The 27,720-nt window shown below is 39.7% G+C and overlaps 1 protein-coding gene across 1 annotated transcript; it reads left to right on the plus strand.

Moving 5' to 3' along the window:
- Positions 1 to 27,492, plus strand: eif2s3 (eukaryotic translation initiation factor 2, subunit 3 gamma). The gene is made up of 12 exons (XM_063050875.1): positions 1 to 158; positions 4,651 to 4,714; positions 6,001 to 6,128; positions 6,589 to 6,710; positions 9,229 to 9,323; positions 10,566 to 10,724; positions 11,743 to 11,877; positions 15,784 to 15,878; positions 21,763 to 21,907; positions 24,102 to 24,271; positions 26,675 to 26,847; positions 27,131 to 27,492. Exons 1-12 carry the CDS (start codon positions 90 to 92, stop codon positions 27,192 to 27,194), a joined length of 1,419 nt encoding a protein of 472 aa, XP_062906945.1. The 5' UTR covers positions 1 to 89; the 3' UTR covers positions 27,195 to 27,492.
- The last annotated feature ends 228 nt before the right edge of the window (positions 27,493 to 27,720 follow it).

The following is a 27,720-nucleotide window of genomic DNA, read 5'->3' on the forward strand; positions in this document are numbered from 1 at the left end:
GATCCCGGGCGCTGTCGTTGTTGCTGAGAGGATTGCATCATCCAGGGAGCGGCGCAAGGTGCCTGGTGGTTGCGGGGATTGGGTTCGAGATGACGGGGGATGATGCCGGAGTCACGGTGGGGCAGCCGCATCTGGCCAGGCAAGACCTCAGCGCCTTGGTGAGTGTCGCCACGGGAGAGAGAGGGGGGCAGGAGTAGCGGCGAAAGGCCTGTCCATGAGCCGGCGAAGCTGAGCTCGTGTCTCTGGGCCTTGCGTTGGGCTGAAATGCGAGAGCGTCGGCATGTGTCCCGGGCCTTGTTTTGCGCTGGAGTCTGAGATGTTGGACCTGTGTACCGGGCTATGCGTTGGACTATAGATCTGTGTCCCAGGCTTTACGTTGGTCAGGAGTCCCGGTCCTTGGCCTGTTTCCCTGGGCTTCTAGTTGGGCTAGAGCTGGTGTGTCTGTATCCTTGATCTGACAAGGTACCTGGAGTCTGTATCCCTGGTCTTACTTCGGAGGCCACATACTTGGGTTGGAGTCCCAACAATAAAAAGAGGAGGGAAAGGGGACCTCAGTGGATCAAGAAAGTGTGGGGTGGGTTTGGAAAGACTGCACCTCTGCCCGGGGCCTTGGCGGGGGAGACTTTTCCTCCCATGCTTGCTGTAGTTCCTCTGTAGAACCACGATCTAAGCCGCCAGTTTTATTATCATCCTATTTCTGCATTTTGAAAGGCTTTTAAAATGTATTGGCCGAAGGAACAAAGACAATACAATTCTTTCACCTCCCTATTACTGATAGACATTCTCTACTTTATTTTTACCTTTATCCCACCAGCCTACAGTTTAGCTTGAACAAAAAAATTAATAGGTTTTGTAAGGTACTTTAATGGAACTCTTGCTGACTTAAAATGATTCTAAATTTCTCTTGTTCTCAAAGTTGAAAGTAAATTTTATTATCAAAGTACATTTATGTCACCATATACAACCCTGAGATTCATCTTCATGTGGGCATACTCAGCAAATGTATAGAATAGTAACTATTACAGGATCCGTGAAAGATTAAGCAGAGTGCAGAAGACAACGAAGTGTACAAGTGCAAATATAAATATTCAATCATAAAAACTTGAAATAACAAGATAAAGAGTCCTTAAAGTGAGATCTTTGGCTGTGGGAACATCTCAATGGATGGGAGTGAGTGTAGTTAATCCCTTTGTTCAAGAACCTGATGATTGTGGGGTAGTAACTGTTCCTGAACATGGTGATGTGAATCCTGAGGCTCTTATACCTTCTACCTGATGGCAGCAGTGAAGAAAGAGCATGGCCTGGGTGGTGAGGATCTCTGATGATGGATCCTGCTTTCCTATGACAGTGTTTCATGTTGATGTGCTCAATGGTTTGAAGGGCTTGATACATTGTAGTACTTTACACACCTGTACATTACAAAGCAGATGTAAGATTTTTGGAGGGAAGACAAAATGTTGGAATTGTGCTATTTGAAGGAAGTAATAATTGTTCTTTAAGGATGGGTTGCTGATGAGTTTTGTATGATAAAGGAGGCCCATCAGTGACAGTAAAAGGAGTGCATTACAAACAAAACGGGTGTGAGACTCTAAACTTTGAGCTGAAGAACAGTGAAGTGGCCTGAGAAGGTGAGGGGAACTTGAAAAGCAAGAATTACTTATTTTATAGTTATTATTTTATGGCTTATTGTTTGGTCTTCTCTTTTATATAAAAAAATCCTGGGGCAGAAGGCCTCTACTTCCTGCAAAGATTCAGTATGACAGCTAAGACTTTGACGGACTTATGTGGATGTGGTGAATATATTGACTGGTTGCATCGCGGTCTGGTATGGCAACTCCAATGCTCTTGAATTGTAAAGCCAACAAAAGGTAATGGATACAGCCTAGTCCATCATGGGTAAAGCCCTCCCCATCATTGAGCACATCTACATAGAGCACTGTCACAAGAAAGCAGCATCCATCATCAGGTACCCCACCATCCAGGCCATGCTCTCTTCTCGTCGCTGCCATCCAGAAGAAGGTACAGGAGCCTCAGGACTCACACCACCAGGTTCAGGAACGGTTATTATCCCTCAACCATCGGGCTCTTGAACCAGTGGGGCAACTTCACTTGCCCGTTCTCTGAACTGATCCCACAACCTATGGACTCGCTTTCAAGGACACTTCATACTTCTGTAGTTGCACATTGGTTGTTTGTCCGTCCTGTTAGGTGCTGTCATTCACTGACTATTATGGCCCTTGGATTTACTGAGTATGCCCACAAGAAAATAAATCTCTGGATTGTATATGGTGACACATATATACTTTGATAATAAATTTGCTTTGAACTTTGAAGCAGGGTGGTTAGTGGGCTTGCCAATTTTATTAAGGATCCTGACTTGACATGGCAACAGTTCATTTCCCTCTACCTGACCTGCTGAGTTCCTTCAGTTCCTTTGTGTATTGATGCAGATTTCCAGCATCTGTAGTCTTTTTTTTCTCCAAACAAAGTTGTTCATACATATATATAAAATTATTTTGGAAAATGTGGTTTGCAGGGTTTGTTTTATGTGCTGCAGCTTCTCTGAGAATTCGGTTGTGTCACATTCACCAAAATAAAATAATTCCTTCCAGGGTGTGTGTTTGCTGTTACACATGAGCACCTGTGATGCTTTTAACTGTCGCCTGCATACAGATGGATCCTGAGGCCCACTGAAAACCTGCATCATCAACCTTGCTATAACCATAGTTATTAGTAAACTCAAAAGTTCAGTCACATTGAGCTGCAGATGAGATAGAGTGAGAAATGTGTAATTCATGTAAACAACCTTTTAAGCACATTTATTTTTTGCTGTTAAGAGCTATGTGGAGGAAGGAATTTTGCTAATTATTTCAAAAGCTTGCAAAGCAGTTTTCTTTATCTTCATCTAGTTGATAACTACATTATTTAGGTTGATTATGGAACTAGCCCATTACTGATTTCATATAGTACAGCACAGGAACAAATCTTTTGGCCCATGTCCCTCATTTCCTATCCATGGTACCATCCAAATGCTGTAATGGACCCACCTGCTACCTGCCACCTGCTCTCTAAGCTTATTACAAATTACCATCAACCCCTCTGAAAAATTTGCCCCTCAGTTCGCTTTCAAATAATTCTCATCTCACCTCAAATTTTTATCCTCTAATTTTAGACACTCCTACCCTTAGAACATGGTGGTGACAATTTAAGCCCCTCATAATTTAATAAAGGTCTTAAGGTCTTCAGCCTCCTGTGCTGAAATGAGAACAAACCCAGCATATCCAATCTCTCCTTTTAACTGAAGCATTAATTTAAGGCAACAGCCTGATGAATTTCTTCTGCATTCTTCCTGTGCTACCACATTATTTCCAAAGTGCAGCAACCAGAACTACTATTGATAGTCCAAGTGTGGCATAGCCATTGTCTTGTACAGCTGCATCATGATGTCCCAAGTCTTATACTCAGTACCCCTGACTCTGTTGGCAATTTAAATGCCTTCACTAACCTGTCCACCATGTCTTTATCTTAAACTGGCTTGAACTTGCACACCAAGATCCCTCTGTACATCACTTGCCATTATTAAACAACTGAAAATGTAACCTTCATGTTTGTCTGAATTAAATTCCATTTGCCAGTGCTCCAACTCAACATTTCAGTTGATATATGTTCCTCAGTGTCTGGGCAACCATCCTCATTATTTACATCTTTAAAAATTTCTGATGAATGGACAAAGTAAAATTCTGTTTTGAAATTAATATCAGTCCTGTGGTTGTGGACATGGTTTGTGGCCTGCATTTTTACATTGATACAGTACTGTAGTAATTTTATGTATTTCGCTGTACTGTTGCCACACAAAAAAAAATCATGACATGTGGGTGATGATGCACTTGATTCTGATATGGGACTTTGTTGTGGATCAAGAGTGGGAACGGGACGTGGAGTGGGGAATCATGGTTAGGAAAAGGGGAAGGGAGAGGGGAGGGAGCGGGAAGCACTAGAGAGACATTCTGTAATGATCAGTAAACCAATTGTTTGGAATCAAATGACTTTACCTGGTGTCTCAGGGCCTGACGTGTGTGTAAACCCGCACCAGCCCGGCCTCCGGCACTCATTCTCCACTACCTGTTCTACACCCCTCCCACAGCACTCCACCCTCACCGTTTCCAATATCCTTTGTTCCCGTCAAATGTATAAACTCGCTGTCCTCTCCACATTGGCAAATATATGTGCCTGAGACTTTTGCACAGTACTGTATCTTAAGCAGCAGGGATGACATTTGAAAACATGTCAAAGTGAAACAAATATGGGGGTTTCAGAGTAGAATTAATCAAATTGGTGACAGTTTCAAATCATTCTTCAGAAGGTTTGCAAGTGATTATTCCTATCTGGGAAATGCAATCCACAATAATTTCTTATTAGCTTTTGTTCTGATTTTCTGTCAGAAAGAAATTAACATTTCCAGACTGGTGAAGCATGGTTAATGATTGACTTTTTTTTTGTGCAAATTTGTCTCTTGACCAGGAAGGAATTGATGTGAATAAAAAATTAGAGAAATTGAATGTTAGAAAGGGAGTGCAATGTATATCCATTAATGAATAATTTGGATTTGTATAATGTTTTGTGGTTTAATTCAGTGCTTGTGTTTTACAGGATGTTACCAAGTTAACACCACTTTCTCCTGAAGTCATTAGCAGGCAAGCCACTATCAACATAGGTGAGTTATTAAATATTTTTGGCTGATAATTAAGTAAATACTCGTTTTTATTATTTTGCCTGGTAATTAAATGAATGTTCATTTTTAGTTTTATTGTTTATATTTATGATGAATATATCTTTGGTCTAAACTGTTTGAACTATCTAACTGGATGTAGAGAAACCAACTTTAAGCAGATTAAGAATTTGTAATTTAGAAAGGATGCAAATTAGAATTGATATCTGAAAACTTGTAAAAGGTGTGCACACAATCTTCCCTGCTGGCATCACATTAAATTGAACTTTCTTGTCTTTCACATATCTGCCCCGAAATTGAAATTGATTATTTGTGACATGTTAAGCTGTAATTCTGCAGCAAATGTCTCGTAGCTTTTCCCAACCCTGCATTTCCTATGGTTTATTTGATATAGAACATTGTTGGACATCTTTTTGCAGGAAGGCCTTAATTTACAACCCAAATCTTTCAAGGGCTACTGCAAGAAACATGTTATACTTTAACAATGATATTTTCGATCAAATTTAATGACATATATACCATAATTCTTGTCAGTTGTACTATTATTTTATCCCAGAATAATGCACGGGCAAATCCCTGCCCAACAATACCGGATACTTAGAATTAAGAAGGCTGATGACTTGGATTTGGGCTCTTGGAGTTGGCTAAAAATTGGCAAAGTTGATAACTTGCATTAATGCATATTCTGATTAAATGGATGTGTCCTGAATGCTGTTACAATTGAATAGCATTACAAATTGAGAGTAAATGTAACTGAGAGAGGAATTTAAAATTGTGCATTTTGTGATGTTTCTGAAGTGATGAGCTATATAAGCAGCGTTTAGACTGGAAAATTGCTAGGTGGTGCAACATGCAGATGATAACAGCAGGGAGATTGACTGCAAAGAAATGCTATCAGGGTTCTGTTCTCTACCAGGCTGCACTGTACTAGCACTGAAAGGTAGAGGTGGACAGTAGATTGAATGATATGGCTAACCCAGTGCCTTGGAAAATAAACTAAATTTCAATCAAACTTTATCAGACAGGATTTTAAAATTCTCATTTTAAAACTATTGATCTGAAATTTAGCAATTTGTTGTAAGTACTATGCAATGGATTTGAGAAGATGAGCATTCTAAGCTGCTGGGTTTCATGCAAAGCTGTTCAGTTAAGTTTTTAAAAAATGGAGAAATTGGCTCTTTATCTTGTTTAAGATCAAGATTTGAAAGCATGCATTGCATACAATGGATATTGTAATTTAATTTTTTTTCCTACCAAATGTTTTTTCTCAGGCACAATTGGTCATGTAGCCCATGGGAAGTCCACTGTAGTTAAAGCTATTTCTGGCGTTCAGACGGTCCGATTTAAAAATGAACTAGAAAGAAATATCACAATCAAGCTGGGATATGCCAATGCCAAGGTTGTAAAATCTTATGGAAATGCATTATGGTCATTTGTTAAATGTTTCATTAAAATTCTGTGCATATTTTTATTACATTTATGCAGTACTTCCATGAAATATGGTCAAATGATTAAGATTTTATATTCTACTTTTTGACATTGTAAACCATTTGCAATTTTTTCATTTGCACTTGTTCTCTGTTGTAAAATTCTTAAATGCTCAAAAGTAGTTTAGGCTGTTATGTGAAAAGGTGCCCCTATCTTTGACCAATCTTTTTAGTTCAATCTAAACTTATTTGATGGGAAAGCAACTAATGAACTTTAGTCATGATGTTCAAAGATTTAATTTTTTTAATCTAAAATTTTAAAAGTCATTATACTGAAATGTTAAATATCATGACATCATTCTAAGGTGTTAAATGGTTGTTGCCTTCTAAACTTTTGCATGAGTTTTCTATAACTAGTTGCAATATCTCTAGGTTTACAAATTAGATGATCCCAGTTGTCCAAGGCCTGATTGTTACAGATCATGTGGGAGCAGCACACCAGATGAATTCCCTTCAGATATTCCTGGGGTCAAAGGAAATTTCAAGCTAGTCAGGTTAGTGCAAACCAGATCATTCAGTATCGTGCTAAAGTCTCAGGCACACATATATAGCAGGGTGCCTAAGATTTTGCACAGTACTGTAGTAATGTTATGTATTGCACTGTACTACTGCATTAAAAAAAAACAAATTTCATAATGTGAGTGATGATAAATCTGATTCTGGTAGGGGTCTCCAGTCTCTATTGTGCTCTGAGAGTGCAAATGGGACAGGGAAAGGGGAATCATGGTTGGGAAGGGGGTGGCAAGCAGCAGAGAGAGAATATGTATTGATCAATAAACCAATTGTTTGGAATCAAATGACCATGCTGGTATCTTAAGGTTGGGTGTGTCTACACCCCATCTGCCCCTAGCACTCATTCTCTGCCACGTACCTCACACCCTCCCACAGCACTCCATTGTCGCCATTCCCAACATTCTCTGCTCCCACCAGATATAAACTTGTTCACCACTCTAAGTTAACAAATACAGTAATTTGCAAAAGTCTTAGACACCGTATATTTTTGTGTGTATATATAATACGTATATACGCACATATCCGTATGTGCACGCCTGTGACTTTTGCCCAGTACTGTATTTACCTCTTTCATTGTTATGATTGTGACAGTCAGTACCATTCCGTGTAACATTTTTGAACATATGTGCCTGTTTCTTCTTGGTTAATAATGTCCAACTATTCAAATTGTTGTTTTGTTTAAGCTTTGTGGTTAATGATAAATAATTTGAGGTGTAATATGTAAATTGGCACTGAAATATTCAGGAAGGAATGTTAATTAAGTGTTTAAGGTGGGTAGAATGTATTTATAAATTTTCTCTTCTCATTTAAATGTTCCACTTAAAGGAAAATGATTTTATATACTCAGCAGATATAAAATGTACATTGCTGGCAATAAAATTGTAAATCAATTTTTCTCAATTGTTGATTCCTTTAAAGACATTGCCTCCTGAAAAGTAAATCAAGAAAGGACAGGAGGAAATTGTTTTTACACAACTGGTAATGCAACCGGAAAGACTGAAGGAAGTAAATTTAATAGCAAGATTCAGAAGGATTACAATATGAATATTTGAATGTCAGTAGAGTTAAAGGAGAAGTGTGGGATTAATTGAAAAACACTTCTTTGAAACACATTGAAAGATATCACGAATGCCATGACTTCCAAGTTGACTGTGATATTGTGTCCCACTGGATTCCGTAGCTTCACTTCTGTTTGTTAGAATGTGCTTATTTGGATACGAACAGAAACGGGTGTAGAAGGAATCAAACTGGGCAAAGGACAATCATGCTAAAAGGTGAGGGTGTGATAGGTGTGACAGCTTACCCTTTAAATCATTACTTCTTACACTGTGGCAAGAATGAGCATACTAACAAGACAGAAGGTGGTCATCCTGCATCAGCAAGGTCTCTCCCAAGCAGACGTTTCAAGATGTGCTGTCCAAGCTCTTCTGAAGAAGCACAAAGAAATGGGCATGGTTGAGAACCAGTAACGTAGTGGTCAGCCATGGAAACTGGATGTACAGACGATAGATACATCAAACAGACGTCCCTTCTAAGTTGGAAGAAGCCCAGCGCTGCTATCAGATCTGAACTTACAGAAACCACTGGAACCCAAGTACAATCCGGAGAAGCTTTGTCAGAAGTGGTCCTTATGGAAGAGTTGCTGTCAAAAAGCCATTCCTCTGAAGTGGAAACAAAGACTAGAGACTCACCTATGTACAAAAGCACAAGGACTGTGGTGCTGCAAGCAATCTGGGCTGGCAAGTCAAAATTTGACATTTTTGGCCGATAGAGGAGGCAGCTTGTCTGTAGGGCTGGAGAGCACTTTGTGGTTGAGTGTATACAGCCAGCCGTGGAGGTTCCCTGCTACAGGTTTGGGGCTGAATTTCTGTAAATAGAGTTGATCTGGTCAGAATGAATGGAATCCTCAGTGCTGAAAAGTACAAGCAGATTATCACCCATCATGCAATACCATCAGGGAGGTGTCTGATCAGTCCCAGTTTCATTCTGCAACAGGACAATGACCCCAAACATGTAGGCAAGGTCATAAATAACTATCTTCAGTGAAAAGAAGAACCAGGAGTTCCACAACAATTGGTATGTCCTCCGCAGGGCCCTGTTCTCAACATCATCAAGGCTGTTTGGAGAGACAAAAGCAAGCAAGACAGCCAAAGTCTGCATACGAACTGTCAAAAGTTCTCCAAGATGCATGGAACAATCTACCAGCCAATTTTCTTATAAAACTGCATGACAGTGTGCGTAAGATAATTGGTGCAGTTTTAACGGCGAAGGGTGGTCACACCAAATACTGATTTGATTTAGTTCTTTACTGTTTGTTGCTCTTTATAGAAAATTCTTTATCTTTGCTTTACAGAATTTTTTTTTACATGTGCCTAAAACTTGCACAGAACTGAACGTCATTTTAAAAAGTCAAATGTTAACTGAGAACTGACTTTTATAATGTTCATGGGAAGAAAGGAAGAAAATTTATCCTAGGCTATGGTTTGTTTCCCTCTATAGGCATGTTTCTTTTGTGGATTGTCCAGGGCACGACATTTTGATGGCTACCATGTTGAACGGAGCTGCTGTCATGGATGCAGCTTTGCTGCTAATAGGTAACTGGGGATTAACAGTGGGTACATGTTTGCACAAGATTACTTTTTTAAAAAATGCAGATGTTGCAAACTGAAAGGGAGAGGGTGCTGTATGTAATCAGCAGGTCAGGCACCATTGTGTTAAAAAGAAAAGAGAACATTTCAGGCCCAAGGTCCTTCATCAGTACAGGATGCTGCCTGAGCCGCTGAGTATTTCCAGCACACTATTTTTTATTACATCAGAATGTTATCCTTCCATGAGTCTTTTTCGGCCCTTGGTTCTTAATGCAGATTTACTTTGAAGTTTCTTTGATGTAAACAAATCTTGAAGGGTGCTTTAAATTAATAGTTCTCAAAACTTGCCACTGAAATCCCATATATTGTGTTTCATATCTGAATTGGCAGTGGTGAATGTATTGCCAAAAACCCGGTTTGCCTGTTCATTTAAAACCAACTTAAAAATTTGAAGATATCTAATCAATAGAGGTGGAAGTTATAAAATAAATATCAGATCACTATATGCAAAGACAACATTTGTTTTTCATTGAAAGCACTCTCTAGTTAGTTAGCAGTTGCTATTGTGTGTAATAAAACGTTTTGAAATGGTCAAAACCTCTTTGAGTTGGTCTGCAGAGCTGAATTGACTTTTCAATTGAAAGAGGGATCTTCAGTATATTTTGTGAAGGCCAGTGAGATTTCTGAATGTGGCTATCATTACTGGGTTATATTCTCTCTAATTTTTGCTATACTTTTTAGTAGTTTTTCAGATGAGTAATTGGCTTTAAGTAAAATACTGTTAGGAACGAAGTTCCAAGATCTGGTCTGTAGTAAGTTGTGCAATTAGCTGGTATAAAAGTGGATACACCATAGATGCTATTGTTTGCCGAAGAAGTACAGATGTTTCTAACACCATATGTTGCACATAAGTATGTAGGTTTCAGTGAATGGTCAATCTCTGCTTTAGTCGTGACTAACAGGGACCATAAAACAGTTTGTTTAACTCAAGGTCACACTTGTAGGTCGGAATATCGAGATAATGTAGGTGCTTTCCAGTAGGTATACACTCATTTGTAGTAATTGTAGAAAATATGTTTCACTTGACTATACCTCCAGTTTTGTTTGATGTGCCTAACAGTCATCCCAATGTTTAACCTCCTTAAGTTTAAGGTTTAGTCAAATGCTACTGTGGAAAATTAAAACATTGAGTGCCTGGTATTGTAAACATTCATACTACTTGTTAATGTGTCTTTTTCTGATCTCCAGCTGGCAATGAATCTTGTCCCCAGCCTCAGACTTCAGAGCATTTGGCTGCTATTGAAATTATGAAACTGAAACACATTCTGATTCTGCAAAACAAGATTGACCTTGTAAAGGAAAGTCAAGCGAAGGAGCAGTATGAACAGATACTTGCTTTTGTTCAGGGTAGGTTGCTCTAAAATTAACTTCAACTTATAAAATATCCTTAGATCCTTGTGTATATATAACATTGGAAAGGATCTGGTCCATCTTGCCTGTGGTTATTAGATAAATCTGCAATAGAGCTATCTATTGAATCATTTTTCACTGACCTTTCCTCAGAGCTTTGTAACTTCTCAATCTTCAAAGTATGCATTTAATTCCCTTGTGAATGTTGTTATTGAGTATATTCGAGGTCCCAATAATTACTCATGGAATCTCATTGTGTTCTTGTTGTCTTAAATCTTTATGTTGCGGTTCCTTCTGGAATTAGATTTTTATAACTACTGTATAAAAACTATTGAAGACCCTTTACGTTTCTGGTCCTTCTCCAGTGAAAGAACTCCTATTTTCTTTTATTTCTGATACCTTGCTATCGATTTTTTTGCACACTGTCCAAGGCGCACATCCTTTCTTAAGATTGATGCCCAGAATTCAACTTGTGAGGCCAGACTAATGTCTTACAAAAGTTCAACATACCTTGCATTTTTGTAACCTAATATAGCCACCTTACCCTTTTCTTTGAAGGTCTTTCTTCTATATACACTTCTGATTTTCTCTGTAGTAGTACAGCTATTGAAAATCACATGATTAAGTGTCTTCACAGTTCTTTAAAATTATTTAGTTAATTTTGATGTAGACAGTCATGTAATACAGGAAAATGCAGCTGCTAATCCACATACTCCTGATCTCAGCAATGGTAAAAATGATCTCTTTGGAAGACAACTATTATGTTGACCTTTATTGCCATGGGACAGGAGTAACACATTGCAATAAAGGTCCACATAACAGAAAGGACTGTTGTAATTAATTAGTAGGACTACATGCATGCAATTTGCTCTTGGACCAAACATGAATGCTCGCTGCCTTAGAGGCTGTGCAACACTCAATACAAAGGCTTGTCCTAATGTTATTAAAGTACTTGAATTAATAAAGAGGCTGCATAAATAAACAATTTAGTGCCTTTTTCTGTTTTGTTCCGCAGGTACAGTGGCAGAAGGTGCACCGATTATTCCTATCTCAGCGCAGTTGAAATATAACATTGAAGTAGTATGCGAGTATATTGTAAAAAAAATTCCAGTTCCCATCCGAGACTTTATATCTGAACCTAGGTTAATTGGTAAGCATTGTACTTTACTTATCCTACAGAACGTTGATTTGTTTCTGGGTGTATTTTTGGTCCGTTACATATATTGACACCAATTAAGTTTTTTAAAAACCATACTGTTTTTCCTTCTGGTTGTTCAGTTTATTGGAGCAAGATTTCTAACACTTTGAAATTTACCATAAATGTTGTGCCTTCAGGGCTGTTGGTGTTCTTATTGGAGGTACATTGTGGATATATATGATCCTTGAAATATGTTGAGCCAGCTGATTTCAGATAAATTTGCAACTGGGGTTTTCTAGTTGACTGAGAAGGAGGAACTCAAAGGCAAGTTGACTTTCTGACAATGATGAATCTTGATGGTCACCATTTTTAAAAAGTCACTTCAGATTGATGGATGGAATGAGGTTTGGCAGTGACACTAATCATGGTAAAAATAGAAAACTAAGTGAATAGCTGAAAGTTCTCTGTTCAGCCTTGGTGCCTGTGCCATTTAGATATGGATTTTGTTCCTGCTAGGGCCCTCATCTGTTTAATTTTACTCACACTTTTCAGGATCTGGGCAAAGTTAGCATTCCTTGTCCATCCCTAAGTGCCCTCAAAAAGATAGTTGGAAAGTGTCTCCTTCTACCACTGCAGCTCTTCTAGTGAAGGTACACTCCAATACTCTTGGGAAATGGAGTTGCAGAATTGAACCTGGCAATGCTGAAGGAATTGTTATATATTTGCATGCCAGTTATGTGTGATTACCAGGATAGCTTGGAAGTGGCTCTGCTCCTGTACACCTGCTGTCCTTGTCATTCTTGCTGTAAGGAGTTACAGGTCCGGGAGGTTCTGTCAGAGTACCCTGGACTGCGAACTGCAATGCATGCATTTTGTAGGTAGCACACATTACAACCACTGTACATTGCTGGAAGGAATGAAGTTTTAGAGTGATGGTGGACTTCCAGTTTAACAGGTTGCTTTGTACTTGCTGGTGTTGGGTTTCTTGATTGATGTCGGAGGTGCCCTCATCTATGCAAGTGAAAAGTATTTCTTCCCATTCCTGACCTAGGTGATGGAAAGACTATCAAAGTATCAAGAGATGAGCCACTTCAACAGAATATTCAGCCTCGGACCTGCTCTTGTAGCTATAGTATTTATGAGGGAGATGTGGTGGTGCCTGGTGAATGACAACTCTTAGATGTTGACTACAGGATACTCAGTGATGGCATTGAATATCCAGGATAGGTGGTTTGAGTTTCTTGCTGGAAACAATAATTATAAGACAATATTGGTAATTGGCATCATATAGCACAAAAACTATTTGCAAATTATAGGCCCATCCACAAATATTATCTAGGTATCAGAATCAGGTTTATTATCACTGACATATTTTGTGAAATTTGTTTTGCAGTAGCAGTACAATACAATCATAAAAATTACTATAATTACAATAAGTATAGAACAAATCGTGCAAAAAGAGCTAAGTAGGTATAGATCATTCCATCATCAGTGTTCGTAGATCATTCAGAAAACTGATGGGGAGTAGAAGAAGCTGTTCCTGAAATGTTGAGTGTGTACCATCAGACTCCTCTGCCACCATCTTGATGGTAGTAATGAGAAGAGAGCTTGTATTAGATGGTGAGGATCTTTCATTATGGATGCTGCCTCTTGAGGCATTATCTTTTGAGGGTGCCCTTGATAGTGGGGAAGCTAGTGCCCATGATGTGACAGGCTGAGTTTACAAACCTGTGCAGCTTTATTCTAACATGTGCATTAGTGCCTCCATACTAGATGTTGGTGCAGCCAGTTAGAATGTTCTTCACAGTACATCTCCAGAAATTTGCTAGTGTTTTTAATGATATGCCAAATCTCCTCAAACTCCTAATGAAATAGAACCACTGGCATGCCTTCTTTGTAACTGCATTAATACATTGAGTCCAGGATAGATCTTCGGAGATGTTACCATCCAGGAATTTAAAACTGGTCACCCTTTCCCCTGGTCTCCTGATGAGAACTGCAGATTTCCCCCTTCCTGAAGCCCACAGTCAATTCCTTGGTCTTATTGACATCGAATGCAAGGTGGTTGTTGTAGCACCATTCAGTCAGCCAATCTACCTCACCACTATGTCGCCTCATCACCATCTGATAGTTACTGTATGACATCAGCAAATTCTCAGGTGGTATTTGAGCTGCACTTCGCCACTGAGTCATGAGCATAGAGTGGGCTAAGCATGAATCCTTGAGGTGCATTTGTGTTGATCGTCAAGGAAGAGGAGGGGGTCTGGTTCATTTGCTGAGGATTTCCAAATGCAATTAAGTATTCTCAAATTATCAGCAAATATTCGTAGCTGAAGGTGATTGTGCTTGGAACTTTGCCCTGAAGAACTCTTGGAGCTAAAATGATTAGTGTCCAAAACCACTGCCATCATGTGTTTTAAGGTATGACTCCAGTCTTGAGGTAGTTTTCCACTTGATACCCTTTGACTACAATTTTATCAGGGCTCCTTGATCAACACTCTTGTCAAATATTACTTGGTGTGATTTTCATCTCACATGGTCAATGAGTGGGTCAAGGCTTTGATAAGTTTGGAGTCATAAAACCAAAACTAGATATTTATAAACAGGTTAGTTTGCGTGGATGGCACCTCTATCACTTTGATGATTAAGATTAGTTTGAGGTGGTAATTTGCTAGATTAGATTGCATTGCTTTTTTATGAACTGGATATACCTGAAATTTTTTTCCTCATTGCCTTGTTGATGCTGGTGTTTTAAGTACTGGAACAAATTGGCAAGATTTTTGTCCTTATTTCACTCTGTTGTTTAATGTGCATGTAATTTAAGGCAGCTTCACCAGATTAGCACCCTGTTGTTTTTTTTTTCAGTTATGACTTGTCCCATCATGGTTTTCTGCACTGTGTGAACCAGGATTACTCAGCTGGTTTTAAGTGATAAAATGAGGGCAGTGCTCTGCCATGGGACTGCAGATTGTGGCCATGTATATTTTTGCCTCTGTTAATGGTTTCCTCTGCCTTATGGATATCCATTTTTGAGTTACAGGATCTGCCATTGTAGTCTCAAACAGCATAGTGGTGACAGATGTGCTCCATATCCACAAGGACTATATGCTAATTAATGGTCTTGCAGTTGGATGAACCTGCTAACTGAGGGCAATGCCGAGTATCCATTGCACTGTACTTGCTACCTGCTGCAAACCTTATCTGGCAGCCATGTCATTTGGGAACTGTTCAGCATTCTCAGTGACCTTGCAAACAAACCACTCTTGGTAAAGAATGACACCACAGTACATTCTGTACTCCTTGTCCTTGTACAAGTGGGATAGAATGATCTTTCTGTTTATGATGGAGTCATCTGGCACGTTACTTGAAAGTTATGATCTATGAGGATAACTCTTTCAAGCAGTTGTATGTGACTAGTTTTTGTAACATATTATAATTTGGGGGGAAAAAAAGCCAGTCCTGCCAAAGGTCCAAAACGTAGACTGTACTTTTTTTTCCCCCATAGATGCCTCCTGGCCTGCTGACTTCCTCCAGCATTTTGTGTGTGTTGCTCGGATTTCCAGCATCTGCAGATTTTCTCTTGTGTGTAACATCTCTCCTAATTTGGATACTGTTCCCCACATGCTTGTGAGGAAGACATACCAAAGTGGAATGAGATGGGAGAGACTTAGTTATGTTTAAATTTTAACTTTTGGCAAATGGTTCCTTTTTTCACCATCATACCTGTTTGATTCCTCATCTCTTCCTTGATCAGTCCTCACTGTTTTTAGCTTTATAAAAGTCATTCCATGTTTGTAAGTGCTTGGGTACAGGGAGTAGTTGTAAATTTGAACACATCCTCTTAATCCAGAGGTGAGGATGAGTGCTGAGGAAAACTGAATACTTATTTTAACATTTTTTCTGTTTGTCTTATTTCAGTTATTCGATCCTTTGATGTCAATAAGCCTGGATGTGAAGTAGATGATCTGAAGGGTGGTGTAGCTGGTGGCAGCATTCTGAAAGGGGTGCTGAAGGTATAAACTATTTATCAGAAAAAACATGATGGAGGGGTGGGGAAATGGGCATGGTGCCATAAAATTTGATTTTGAAACACAACAAAGTCATGTAGTGTAGAGGAATTAAAGCATTTTGTTTAATTGTACTGTAATTATAAAATTTACTAACTGCAGTACTTTACAAAATATTTATCTTATTAATACAGTTGGCCCTCCTTATCCACGAGTTCCGCATGCGCGGATTCAACCAACCGCGAATCGAGAAAACCCAGAAGTGCTCTTCCAGCACTTGTTGTTTGAACATGTAAAGACTTTTTTCTTGGCATTTTTCCCTAAACAATGCAGTATAACAACTATTTTACATAGCATTTACATTGTATCAGGTATTATAAGTAATCTAGAGATGATTTAAAGTATACGGGAGGATTTGCGTAGGTTACCGTGGATCGGGATTGGAAAAAAAACAGAAGTTCTCTTACTAAGTTAGTCAGAACAGGTACATCCGGTATTATTTAACGTCAGTTAGTCAAACGTTTGTCTTGGTATATATATTTTACCTTTCTATGCATATAAAACACTTAAGAAAGGTATGTTTCAGCGCCGGGCTCAGGAACGGAAATTCCCGAGTTCGATCCAGTGACAGACCGCTCCCTGAGCCATCTGTGCCGGGTTGATGTGGAGGATCAAAAACCCAATAATTAAACCACTGCGTTGCTTAGTAATAATTGTAGCTTTCATCGGGGCAGGGCTTTTCTCACTTTATCCTTTAGAACTGTTCCGATCGTTGACCAACTGTAGCCTAATGCTTTTCCAATGACCGATGGTGTTTCACCTCTTTGCAATCGCTTTTTTATTTCCACTTTATTATTGATTGTTATTATTTTCGTGAACAGAAACACTGCAGATTCAGAGCTCCACCACCGGGACCTAATGTGCACCGCACTGAGACAGGTTAAATAAGGTCCGAGGTTCCACTGGGTCCTAAGGTCCACCGTATTGAGACAGGTTGAATAAGGGACTTGAGCATCTGCGTGTTTTGGTATCCGCGAGGGGTCCCGGAACCAATCCCTCGCGGATAAGGAGGGCTGACTGTATTTTAGTCCCAGCAGTTTTCTGCTAATGGAAGTGGTAGATTCCAGTTACTGCACATGATTTCAAGCTGTTTTGTGGCCTTGAATGAGCTGATCATGGTTTATTTCAGTACACTGGACATTTATGCTAAACAATAGAGTTAACATAAATCCCAGTAAAATATAGTACTCAATGCAAGCAATGATACTTTGCTTGATTGAAAGTTCAGCGTAAATTTATTATCCAAGTACATATATGTCACCATATACAACCCTAAGATTCATTTTCTTGTGGGCGTTGACAGTTAATACTAGAATCAATTAAAAACTGCACAAAGACGAACAACCAATATGCAAAATACAGCACACACAAAATGCTGGAGGAACTCAGCAGGCCAGGCAACATCTATGGAAAAGAGTACTGTCGACTTTTTGGGCCAAAACCCTTCGGCAGGACTGGAGAAAAAAAGCTGAGGAGCAGATTTGAAAGGTGGGGGAAGAAGAAAATACCAGGTGATAGGTGAAATTTGGAGGGGCAGGGATGAAGTAAAGAGCTTGGAAGTTGATTGATGTAAGAGACAGAAGGCCATGGAAAAAAGAAAAAAGGTGGGAGGAGCACCGGGGGGGGGCGATAGGTGGGCAAGGAGATAACGTGAGAGGGGGACAAGGGGATGGGAAATGAAGGGGGAGGGGAGGCATTACTGGAAGTTTGAAAAATCGATGTTCATGCCATCAGTTTGGAGGATAAGGTGTTGTTCCATATCTCAACAGTGGAGAAGGCCATGGATGAATATATTGGAATGGGAAGTGGAATTAAAATGGGTGGCCATTGGGAGATCCCACTTGTTCTGGCGGACGGACCGTAGATGTTCTGCGAAATGGTCTCCCAATCAACATCAGGCCTCACCGATATACAAGAGGCCACACTGGAAGCACCGAACATAGTTTTTGACCCAACAGATTCTCAGGTGAAGTATTGCCTCACCTGGAAGAACTGTTTGGGGCCCTGAATGGTAGTGAAGGAGAAGGTGTAGGGGCAAGTGTAGCACCTGTTCCACTTGCAAGGATAAATGCCAGGAGGGAGATCAGTGGGGAGAGACAAATGGACAAGGGAGTCGCGTAGGGAGCGATCCCTACGGAAAGCAGTAAGTGGGGCAGGGGTGGGCGGGAGATGTGTTTGGTGGTGGGATCCAGTTGGAGGTGGCGGATGTTTCAGAGAATTATGTGCTGGATGCAGAGGCTGATGGGTTGGTAGGTGAGGACAAGAGGAACCCTATCCCTGGTGGGGTGGCGGGAGGATGGGCTAAGAGCAGACATGCGTGAAATGGAAGAGATGTGGTTGAGGGCAGCATTGATGGTGGAAGAAGGGAAACCCCTTTCTTTGAAAAACGAGGACATCTCCTTCATTCAAGAATGAAAAGTCATATCCTGAGAATAAATGCAGTGGAAACAGAGGAATTGAGTGAAGGGGGTGGCATTCTCCTCCCCCCCCCCCTTTCAAATCTACTCCTCAGCTTTTTTCCTCCAGTCTTGCCAAAGGGTTTTGGCCCAAAACGTGGGCTGTACTTTTTTCCATAAATGCTGCCTGGCCTGCTGAGTTCCTCCAGCATTTTGTGTGTGTTGCTAGGACTTTCCAGCATCTGCAGATTTTCTGTTTGCAAAATACAACTAATTGTGCAAATAGAAAATAGAAAAATAAAATAAAATAATAAATTATTAGCTTGTTCACACAAAAAAATGGTGGACCTTAAAAATGCAATGCCTTGATTTACTTTGATGTACTTTCTACCAACTCGCGGGTTTGTCCATTTAATGGATTAATGGACGTGTGAAGCAGTAGAGTAGCTGATCTGTGAACATGTTTCATAGTCATACTGGGCTGCCGTATTTAGATGCTTGAAACACTTCACTACCAACAAGAAGGTGTGTAGAAAGTCATCAATCACTGCATCAGACGACACATTTGACAACAACACGTATCTATCTCCTTTGCTTCAGTCCTTTCCCAACTACGTCCGCAATATTTCACCTGCTCTCAACCTCCTCAACAACTTTAAGTCCCTGGCCCTGACTGCTTCGTCCAGTCCTAATACACTTCTATCCCCCATCAAGAAGGCCTTAAATCTTCTTTCCCAACAAAAGAATCACCAGGTCCCCTCCTTAGCTGGCAGATCTGGTCCTCGCCCTCAAAAATTTCTTCTTTGGCTCCTTCCACTTTCTCCAGGTTCAGGGGGCACCCATGTCAGCTCCAGCTATGCTTGCCTTTTCATTGGCTACGTAGAACAGTCCATGTTCCAGGCCTTCCCTGGTAATGCTCTCTAATTCTTCCTTTGCTACATTGACAACTGCATTGGTGCTCCTTCATGTACCCATGCTGAGTTCGTCATTTTCGTCGACTTTGCCTCCAACTTCCACCCTGCCCTTACATTCACTTGTCCATTTCTGACACCTCCCTCTACTTTCTTGACCTCTCTGTCTCCATCTCTGAAGACAAGCTGTCTATTGACATATTTTATAAACCTATCAATTCCCACGTGTTTCTTTACAATACCTCTTCCCACCTTGTCTCCTGTAAAAATGCTATTCCCTTTGCTCAGTTCCTTCGTCTCCGCCCCATCTGTTCCCAGAATGAGGCTTTCTGTTCCGTTACTGTCACCTCCTTTAAAGAACAGGGTTTCCCTTTCTCCACCATTGATGCTGCCCTCACCGCATCTCCTCTATTTCCTAGACATCCATGTTCATCCCATCTTTCCATCAGCTTAACAGGGATAGAGTTCCTTTTGTCCTTACCTACCACCCCATGAGCCTCCATACAACACATCATTCTCCACAAATTCCACCATCTCCAAAGGGATCTACCACCAAACATATCTTTAGTTTCCCTCCCGACCCCCCCCCACCCTCTCCCTGCTTTGCGCAGGGATCACTCCCTCCATGATTCCCTTATCTTTTTGTCCATCCACACTAATCTCCCTCATGGCACTTATCCTTGCAAGCAGCCAACGTGCTACGCTTGCCCAGTCACCTCCATTCATGGCATCAAATAGTCCTTCCAGATGAGGCAGCACTTCACCTTGAATCTGTTGGGGGTTACCTATTATATCTGGTGCTCCGAAAACAGCCTCCTCTATATTGGTGAGATCCGTTGTAAATTGGGGAACCACTTTGTTGAGCACCTCCGCTCCATCGGCCAAAAGCAAAATTTCCTGGTGGCCAACCATTTTTATTCCTTTTCCCATTTCGACATGTTGGTTCATGGCCTCCTCTTGTGACACCTCCTCTTGCTCCAGCCTCAGAGGCTGCTCTGAGGCTGGAGCAGCAACACCTTATATTCCATCTGAATAGCCTCCAACCTGATGGCGTGAACATCAATTTCTCCTTCCGGTTAAAAAAAAAATGCCCTCCCCCATCCCTCTTCGTTCTCCACTCTGACCTCTTCCCTACCCATTACCTTTCCCTGGCGCCATTCTTTCTTCTCTTTCTCCCATGGTCCCCTCTCCTTTCCTATCAGATTCCATCCTGTCCAGCCCTTCACCTTTCCCGTCCATCTGGCTTCACCCATCACCTTCTAGGTATCCTTCTTTTCTTCCCCCCACCTTTTTTATTCTGGGGTCTTCCCCCTTTCCAGTCCTGTAGAAAGATCTCAGCCTGAAACGTCAACTGTTTATTCATTTCCATGCTACCTGAATTCTTCCAGCATTTCGTATGTGTCGCGACACGTTTGAGAAGCTTATTACTCTCAACCTGGGGTTCGTGGACCCCTTGGTTAATGGTAGGAGTCCATGGCATTATAAAGGGGGGAACCCCTGCTCCAGAGAAATTATCAGCTACAAGCTGCCCTATTTCAACTCCCAAAGCATTTCCATCGCTCTCATCATTGAAATATATCAACGCAAATCAAGGCACTGTACTTGTTTTTAGAACTATTTTTTATGAGCAAGCTAAGTATTTGAATAAAACTAAATAGGAATATATAATATTCTATGTTGAAATCTTGTATGGTTGACCACTGCAGGGGTTGCCCAACAGCTGCTTGACTTGGAGTGGCAGAGTTCTATTCTGCGAAGTCACTGGAAATCAGATGGCTTCTGTTCAACACTTATTCAATAAAAATGCCTAATCCACAACATAGGTGGGCCTGTTTTATCAGTACACTAATTTTTCTCAAGTATGCAATTGGAAATTATATTTTGGGGTTCAAACCAAACCATCAACAATTCCTCTCTTTTCACAGATGCAGCCTGACCCTCTTGACTTCCTGCAGCAGATTGTTTGTTGCTCCAGATTCATGTGTGCAGTCTCTTGTATCTACAATTGGAAATAGTTTGACATTTTCCTTGTCCTATTAGTCGGTGCTGGCTGTATTTAGTAGCCTAGCACTTTCTAATTGTTAATTATAAGGTTTAGAAATTTACCCACAGTGGAATTTCAATGTAAAAATGAAGGTTGGGCTCTTAGTACGTAATGGCCAATGGTAGCGTGTCTGAGCCATGTACTGAATTTTATACCTGACGTCATTGTGCTGTAGCTGTAAGGATGGGCTGGCTTCTTTTTCTCATCGCATCTATCCAATGCCCTCATCAGCGTTGGTGGTTGAAGAGAGGAGGGAGTCAAAATAGGCATATTTGTGCTAAACTTCCTAAGATAAGAATTCTATTATAGCTCATATGAATAAAGATATTTCACCAAGGATTGGGTGCCTCTACAGGAGGTGACTAGGTATGGCAGGTAAAATTGTCATAAAATAATCTTGCACAAAAGCTTGTGGAAAAAATAGTGTATGATAATTTGTGATAAAATTTTTATTTCCCTAATAATTTTTATATCTGTAGGTAGGCCAAGAACTTGAAGTTCGACCTGGCATTGTGTCAAAAGACCATGAAGGGAAGCTGATGTGCAAGCCCATCTTTTCCAAGATCGTGTCACTTTTTGCAGAGCACAATGACCTCCAATTTGCAGTTCCTGGTGGCCTTATTGGTAAGAAGATTCCTTTTAAAAGATTTATAATTTTAAGCTTTTGTGATTTTGAAGAAAATTAAAGTATCTGTTAGTATGCTGTGTGAATATTATCCACAAAACCCTTAAGTATAGTGTAGGAAGCATTTCCTGTCAGACCAGCAGCATAGCTGTGCTGATTGGTGAACAATATTCCATAGGGAGAAATGTGGATTAATGTTTATTTTATATACTTGGGGAAAGTTGCTGTAAATATTTTGTTCATTATCCAAAATTCTGTTTTGATTAGAAGATTTTTTTAAAAAGTTGCATTTTTGTTAAATGACTTATCAGACAGGCGTTCAAATTTCATTATGGTTGAGATAAAATTCAATTTATATTCACTTTGGACTAAAACCCTAGTATAATGGTGACTGAAATAGCTCAATTAGCATTTTTAAAAAATCTGGTTTCCTAATACTCTCCAGGGAAGTCAATCTTCTAAATGTGTCTGTTTTTGCATAAATGAGACTCCGCCACACACAGCAATTTTTATCTTTAAATTTAACTCTGAAACTATTAAATTCAGGGATAATCAAAGATGGATAATAAATGCTGAGCATTGCTGATGATGTCTATGTTATTTAAATATAATTAAAAACATCTTAAATTAAGATGTTTTGGTATAACATCAGAATTAGTAAGAGTAAGCTATATGGCTGTCATTGCTGCACCAACATTCAACCAGATCATGACTGATTTTTTAAACTTAAAATACCACTACTCACCAGATCTCCCATCTAGTTTGATCTCTATAATATGTAAAAAAAAAATTGATTTATATTTTGAATATAGTCCATGACTGAGTCTCCACAGTCTCTTGAGTGTGGAGAGTTTCAAAGAGTCACCCACCCTTTGAGTGAAGAATTTTTTTCCAACCTTAAGCCCAAATGGCCAAACCCTTTTGTTCTAGACTCCTTAACTTCCTCCCTGCCTTACTCTGTTGAACATTCAAAGAATTTTGTACATTTTTAAATATTAGAAAATAAAGAACGTGTTTAATCACTCCACACATGAATTCAACAATCACCCTGGCAAATCTCTGCTGTAGTTCATCTATAAGAATTTTTCTTTCGTGCAGAGTAGTCTAGGAATGATCTTGCTGAGTTCCTATTTGGCAGTAAGATAGCTTTTTGCTCTTTTGGCTTCCTAATTGCCTACTATACCTGCATATTATATTTGTGTGATATATACAAGGGCATTTATTTCCCTTAGAACATTAATATTTCCTCTTCTCTAACCATTTCAGTAAGAAGGTGCAGTTTTTTAACCCTATTCACTCATGAATCCCTTTTACCACTTACATTCCTGTTTAGTTTCATGTCATCGGTAAACTTGGAAATGTTACATTTGGTCCCCTCAACCAATTGGTTGGTAAAAATTGTAGATTGTGGTGGCCCTAAGCACTGATCCTTGCATGTCACAATTTGCCAGCCTGAGAGAGGTGACTCATTTTTATGTGGCTTTCTATTTTTTGACAGTCTTTCAATTCACGTTGGTATTCCATGTGCTCTAATCTTATTAACAACCTGTGGTGGACCTGTCAAAAGCCTGAAAATCCCAAGTAAATCAGGTCCATAAGCCCCCTCTCTTGTATTCTGTGAGGTACTTGGTCAAAGAACTCCAGTAGATTGGCCAAATGAGATCTTTCTTGCATAATTTCACGTTGACACTACTTAATATTAAAATACTTAGAAAATAATTTCTAAGAAAAATATTGGTAGTTTAATTACATCAGAAACAGAAATGATCAATTTTCATAACAGATGCAAAGTATAATGTTAGTTATTGCTCAGCAAATTATCTGCTGGTTTAAATGAATTCTAATGTCAAGTATATAAACTTAAAGCTTTGAGTATTCCTGTTCTTCAGTATCTGTTCCTGAAAGGGACTGAAATAAAATTTCAGTATTTTTCACTTATCTTATTTCGCCAATCTCTCATTAACAAGCTAGATATTTTTAAAGTGAAATATGAATTCATGGAACTTGGTCTGTGATTCACTTCATTAGACCTTCATTAGGTAACTGTAGATGATCAGTAATAATTAGCTTGCATGCTCTTAAATTGCCTTGTTTGGTCGGAAACCTCAGAAGAGTTCATAATTACTGGTAATTGGATAGAGGAAAAATGGTTCCTATGCTATTTTTTTTTCAGTAGTGGAATTTTTGTTTTAGGTGTTGGAACAAAAATAGACCCAACCCTTTGCCGTGCCGATCGTATGGTCGGACAAGTTCTTGGTGCTGTTGGAGCTCTGCCAGAAATCTTCACAGAATTGGAAATTTCTTACTTTCTTCTCAGGCGATTATTGGGTGTGCGTACAGAAGGTGATAAAAAAGCTGCAAAAGTGAGTTCTGTACCAAGCCCATTTGAAGTCCATTTGAAGTAAATGTGTTTTGAAGAATATAATTTGCTATATTGATCTGATGAAGCCCTTTATATTGCAAGTAATAGCAGAAAATTCAGGCAGTTCCTACTTGGGTGTGTATATTTTAAAGAAATATCTTCACGATGCAAATACTTTTTGACCATATTATACCTTTTGTATATAATCAACAATAGAATTTCACTTGTTTAACCTTAGCAAAATACAAGAGTACTTTAGTAAGTGTATGTGTAACAGCGCATCCTGATGCCTTCCCTATCATTTTGGGGGATTTTAACCAGGCCAACTTGAAAAGGTCTCTAATATTACCAACAAATCACTTGTAGTACTAGAGGAGCCAACACACAGGGACACTGTTACAGTACCATTATGAGCGCTTACCATGCTATCCCATGCCCACACTTTGGAAAGTCTGATCACCTGGCTGAACTTCGAGGAGTACAGGCAGCAACTGAAGACTGCAGTACCAGAAGTGAGGACCAAGAAGGTACGGACAAGTGAGGCACAGGAACGCTTGCAGGTTGCTTTGAATGGTTAGATTGGACTGTGTCCGGGTGCCTGAATCAGTAGACTGGACATCTTCAAGTCTGAATGAGTACGCCACAGCTGTCACTGACTTCATTAAAACCTGTATGGATAAATGTGTGTATATGAGAACATATTGTATGTAACCCAGATCAAAAGCCATGAATAAACCAGGAGTGCTAAATCTGTGGCATTCAAATCTGCCAACCCAGGACTGTACAAGAAAACCAGGTACAACTTGTGGAGTGCTATCTCAAGAGCAAAGAAACCATTCTGAACAAGGTTGGAGACAGAATTGGATGCATGTCACTTCTGGCAGGGTTTGCAGGTCATTATTTCCTACAAAGCAAAACCTAGCATCATGAATGACAGCGATGTTTCTCTCCCAGATGAGTTCAACACCTTTTATACTCACTTTGAAAGGGAGAATAAAACTATAGCTATGAGGATCCCTCCAGCATTCTGTTGCCCTGTAATCTCTTACCTGGAGGCCAACATCAGGCTGTCTTTCAAGATGGTGAACGAACCCTTGCAAGATGACAGGCCCCAATGGTAGAGTTCTGAAAACCTGTGCCAAGCAACTGGCAGATGTGTTCAAAGACATTTTCAATCTCTCATTACTACAGTCGGAAGTTCCCACCTGTTTCACAGACATACTAGTGCCCAGAACAGCAAGGTGAGTTGCCCTAACAACTATCATCCAGTAGCAGTCACATCTACAATGATGAAGTGCTTGAGAGGTTGGTTATACCTAGAATTAAGTCCTGTCTCAGAAACCACCTGAACCCACTGCATTTTGCCTATCATCGCAAATTACCTATCATTGCCTATTAAGGCAGATGTGATCTCATTGACCCTTCACGCGGCCTTGGATCACCTGGACAGTACAGTTACCTATGTCAGGATACTGCTTATTGACTACAGCTCAGTGTATAACACAATCATTCCTACTGTTCTGATTGAAATGCTCCAAAACCTGGGCCTCTGCATGTCCCTCTGCAACTGCGTCCTCTGCTTCCTAACTGGAAGACCACAGTCTGCATATAGATATCAGTTGGATGAGTGGTGTCACAGCAACAAACTTGATGTTAGTAAGACCAAAGAACTGATTGGGGGTTTCAGAAAGAATAAGACAAGGGAGCATACACCACTCCTCATAAAGGGATCAGAAGTGGAAAGAGTGAGCAATTTCAATTTCATGGGTGTCAGTATCTCTGCGGATCTATACTGGGCCCAACATATTGATGCAACTGCAAAGAAGGCACGACAGCAGCTATATTTCATTAGAACTTTGAGGAGATTTGGTATGTCACCAAAAACACTCGCAAATTTCAACAGATATATCGTGGAGAGCATTCTAACTGGCTGCATTTGTATCTGGTGTGAGTGGAGAGGGAGTGGGTGGGAGGGAGGATCAAAATAAGCTGCAGAGAGTTGTAAACTTAACACAGTATCCAGGACATTTTCAAGGAGGGATAGCTGAAAATGAAGCATCCATCATTGACCCCTATCACCCAGGACTCAGGACATGTCCTGTTCTCATTACTACCATCAGGAACAAGGTACAGGAGGCTGAAGGCACACACTCAATGATTCAGGAACACTTCTTCCCCTCTGCCATCTGATTCCTAAATGGACATTGAACTTATGAATACTTCCTCACTATTTTTTGTTGATGTTTTATTTTTGCACTAATTTAATTCAACTACTTAATATGTACATATACTTATTGTAATTTGGGGTTTTTTCCTATTATTATATATTGCATTGAACTGCTGCTGCAAAGAAAACAAAAGACGTGCCAGTGATATTAAAGCTGATTCTGATTATTTTTTTAAGGTTCAAAAGCTGTCCAAAAATGAGGTGTTGATGGTAAACATAGGATCCCTTTCTACTGGAGGAAGAGTCAGTGCAGTGAAGGCCGACTTGGGAAAAATAGTCCTCACAAATCCAGTATGTACAGAAGTTGGTGAAAAGATTGCTCTTAGCCGAAGAGTAGAGAAGCATTGGCGGTGAGTGAAGAAAGTGTGTGTATTTTAAAAATAGGAATCTTGAGATTTGGAAATCTATATTGAACATCTCAATTTTCTTTGTAAGGCAAGATGTGATGAGTTTGTTTTATGGGGGAAACAAATGCTGTTAAAGATTTCAGTGCAACAGTATTTGATGCCCAGAAAAACAAACTCAAGATTTAACTGACTAAGAGTTTATTGAGCAGATTCTTGATGCATTGATATCATTCATTTGAATAGGTATGTATTTCTTGTAAAAACTAATCAGCTTTTTCTTTTACAGATTAATTGGTTGGGGTCAGATAAGAAGAGGTGTAACGATAAAGCCAACAGTTGATGATGATTAAAGTTGGAGTGCATATTATCATTGGAGAGGACTAGTTAACTACCTGCAGCAGTGCACACCATTTCCGTATTCTCTTGAATGCTACTTAAACTTTGTTTAAAAGAACTTCTGGTATCATGCCAGTAAATTTGAAAAACAGTGATTTGTTTTTACTATTTCAGATATCTCCCGGTGATGAAAATTGTCTAATTTATATTTGAGTGCAAGTTGTCTTCAGAGAGAATGAAGTTCCATTCAGTCAGATCTGTGACCACTGACAAACATTAAAAAGTGTTTTGACATTTAAATTTGTGTTTTTTTTCATCCTCTTTAGTGCATACTCTTTCCTTTCCCCATCTTGATTATTTCCTTTTCTTTTTGTTTGCATTGCCTGGGATCCTATATTAAACGAAGTAAATTCCTGTGGTGCATTTTTAAATTATGATGCAAAAAAGATTAGAAAATATATAATGATGGATTCAGGTTCAGCAAGCTGTTCAATCTGTTTCAGAATGAGGCAGGCTAAAAGAGTTGGAGAGGTTGCACTG

This window comes from Mobula hypostoma, chromosome 6, assembly GCF_963921235.1.
Source record: "Mobula hypostoma chromosome 6, sMobHyp1.1, whole genome shotgun sequence".
Lineage (NCBI taxonomy): Eukaryota > Metazoa > Chordata > Chondrichthyes > Myliobatiformes > Myliobatidae > Mobula > Mobula hypostoma.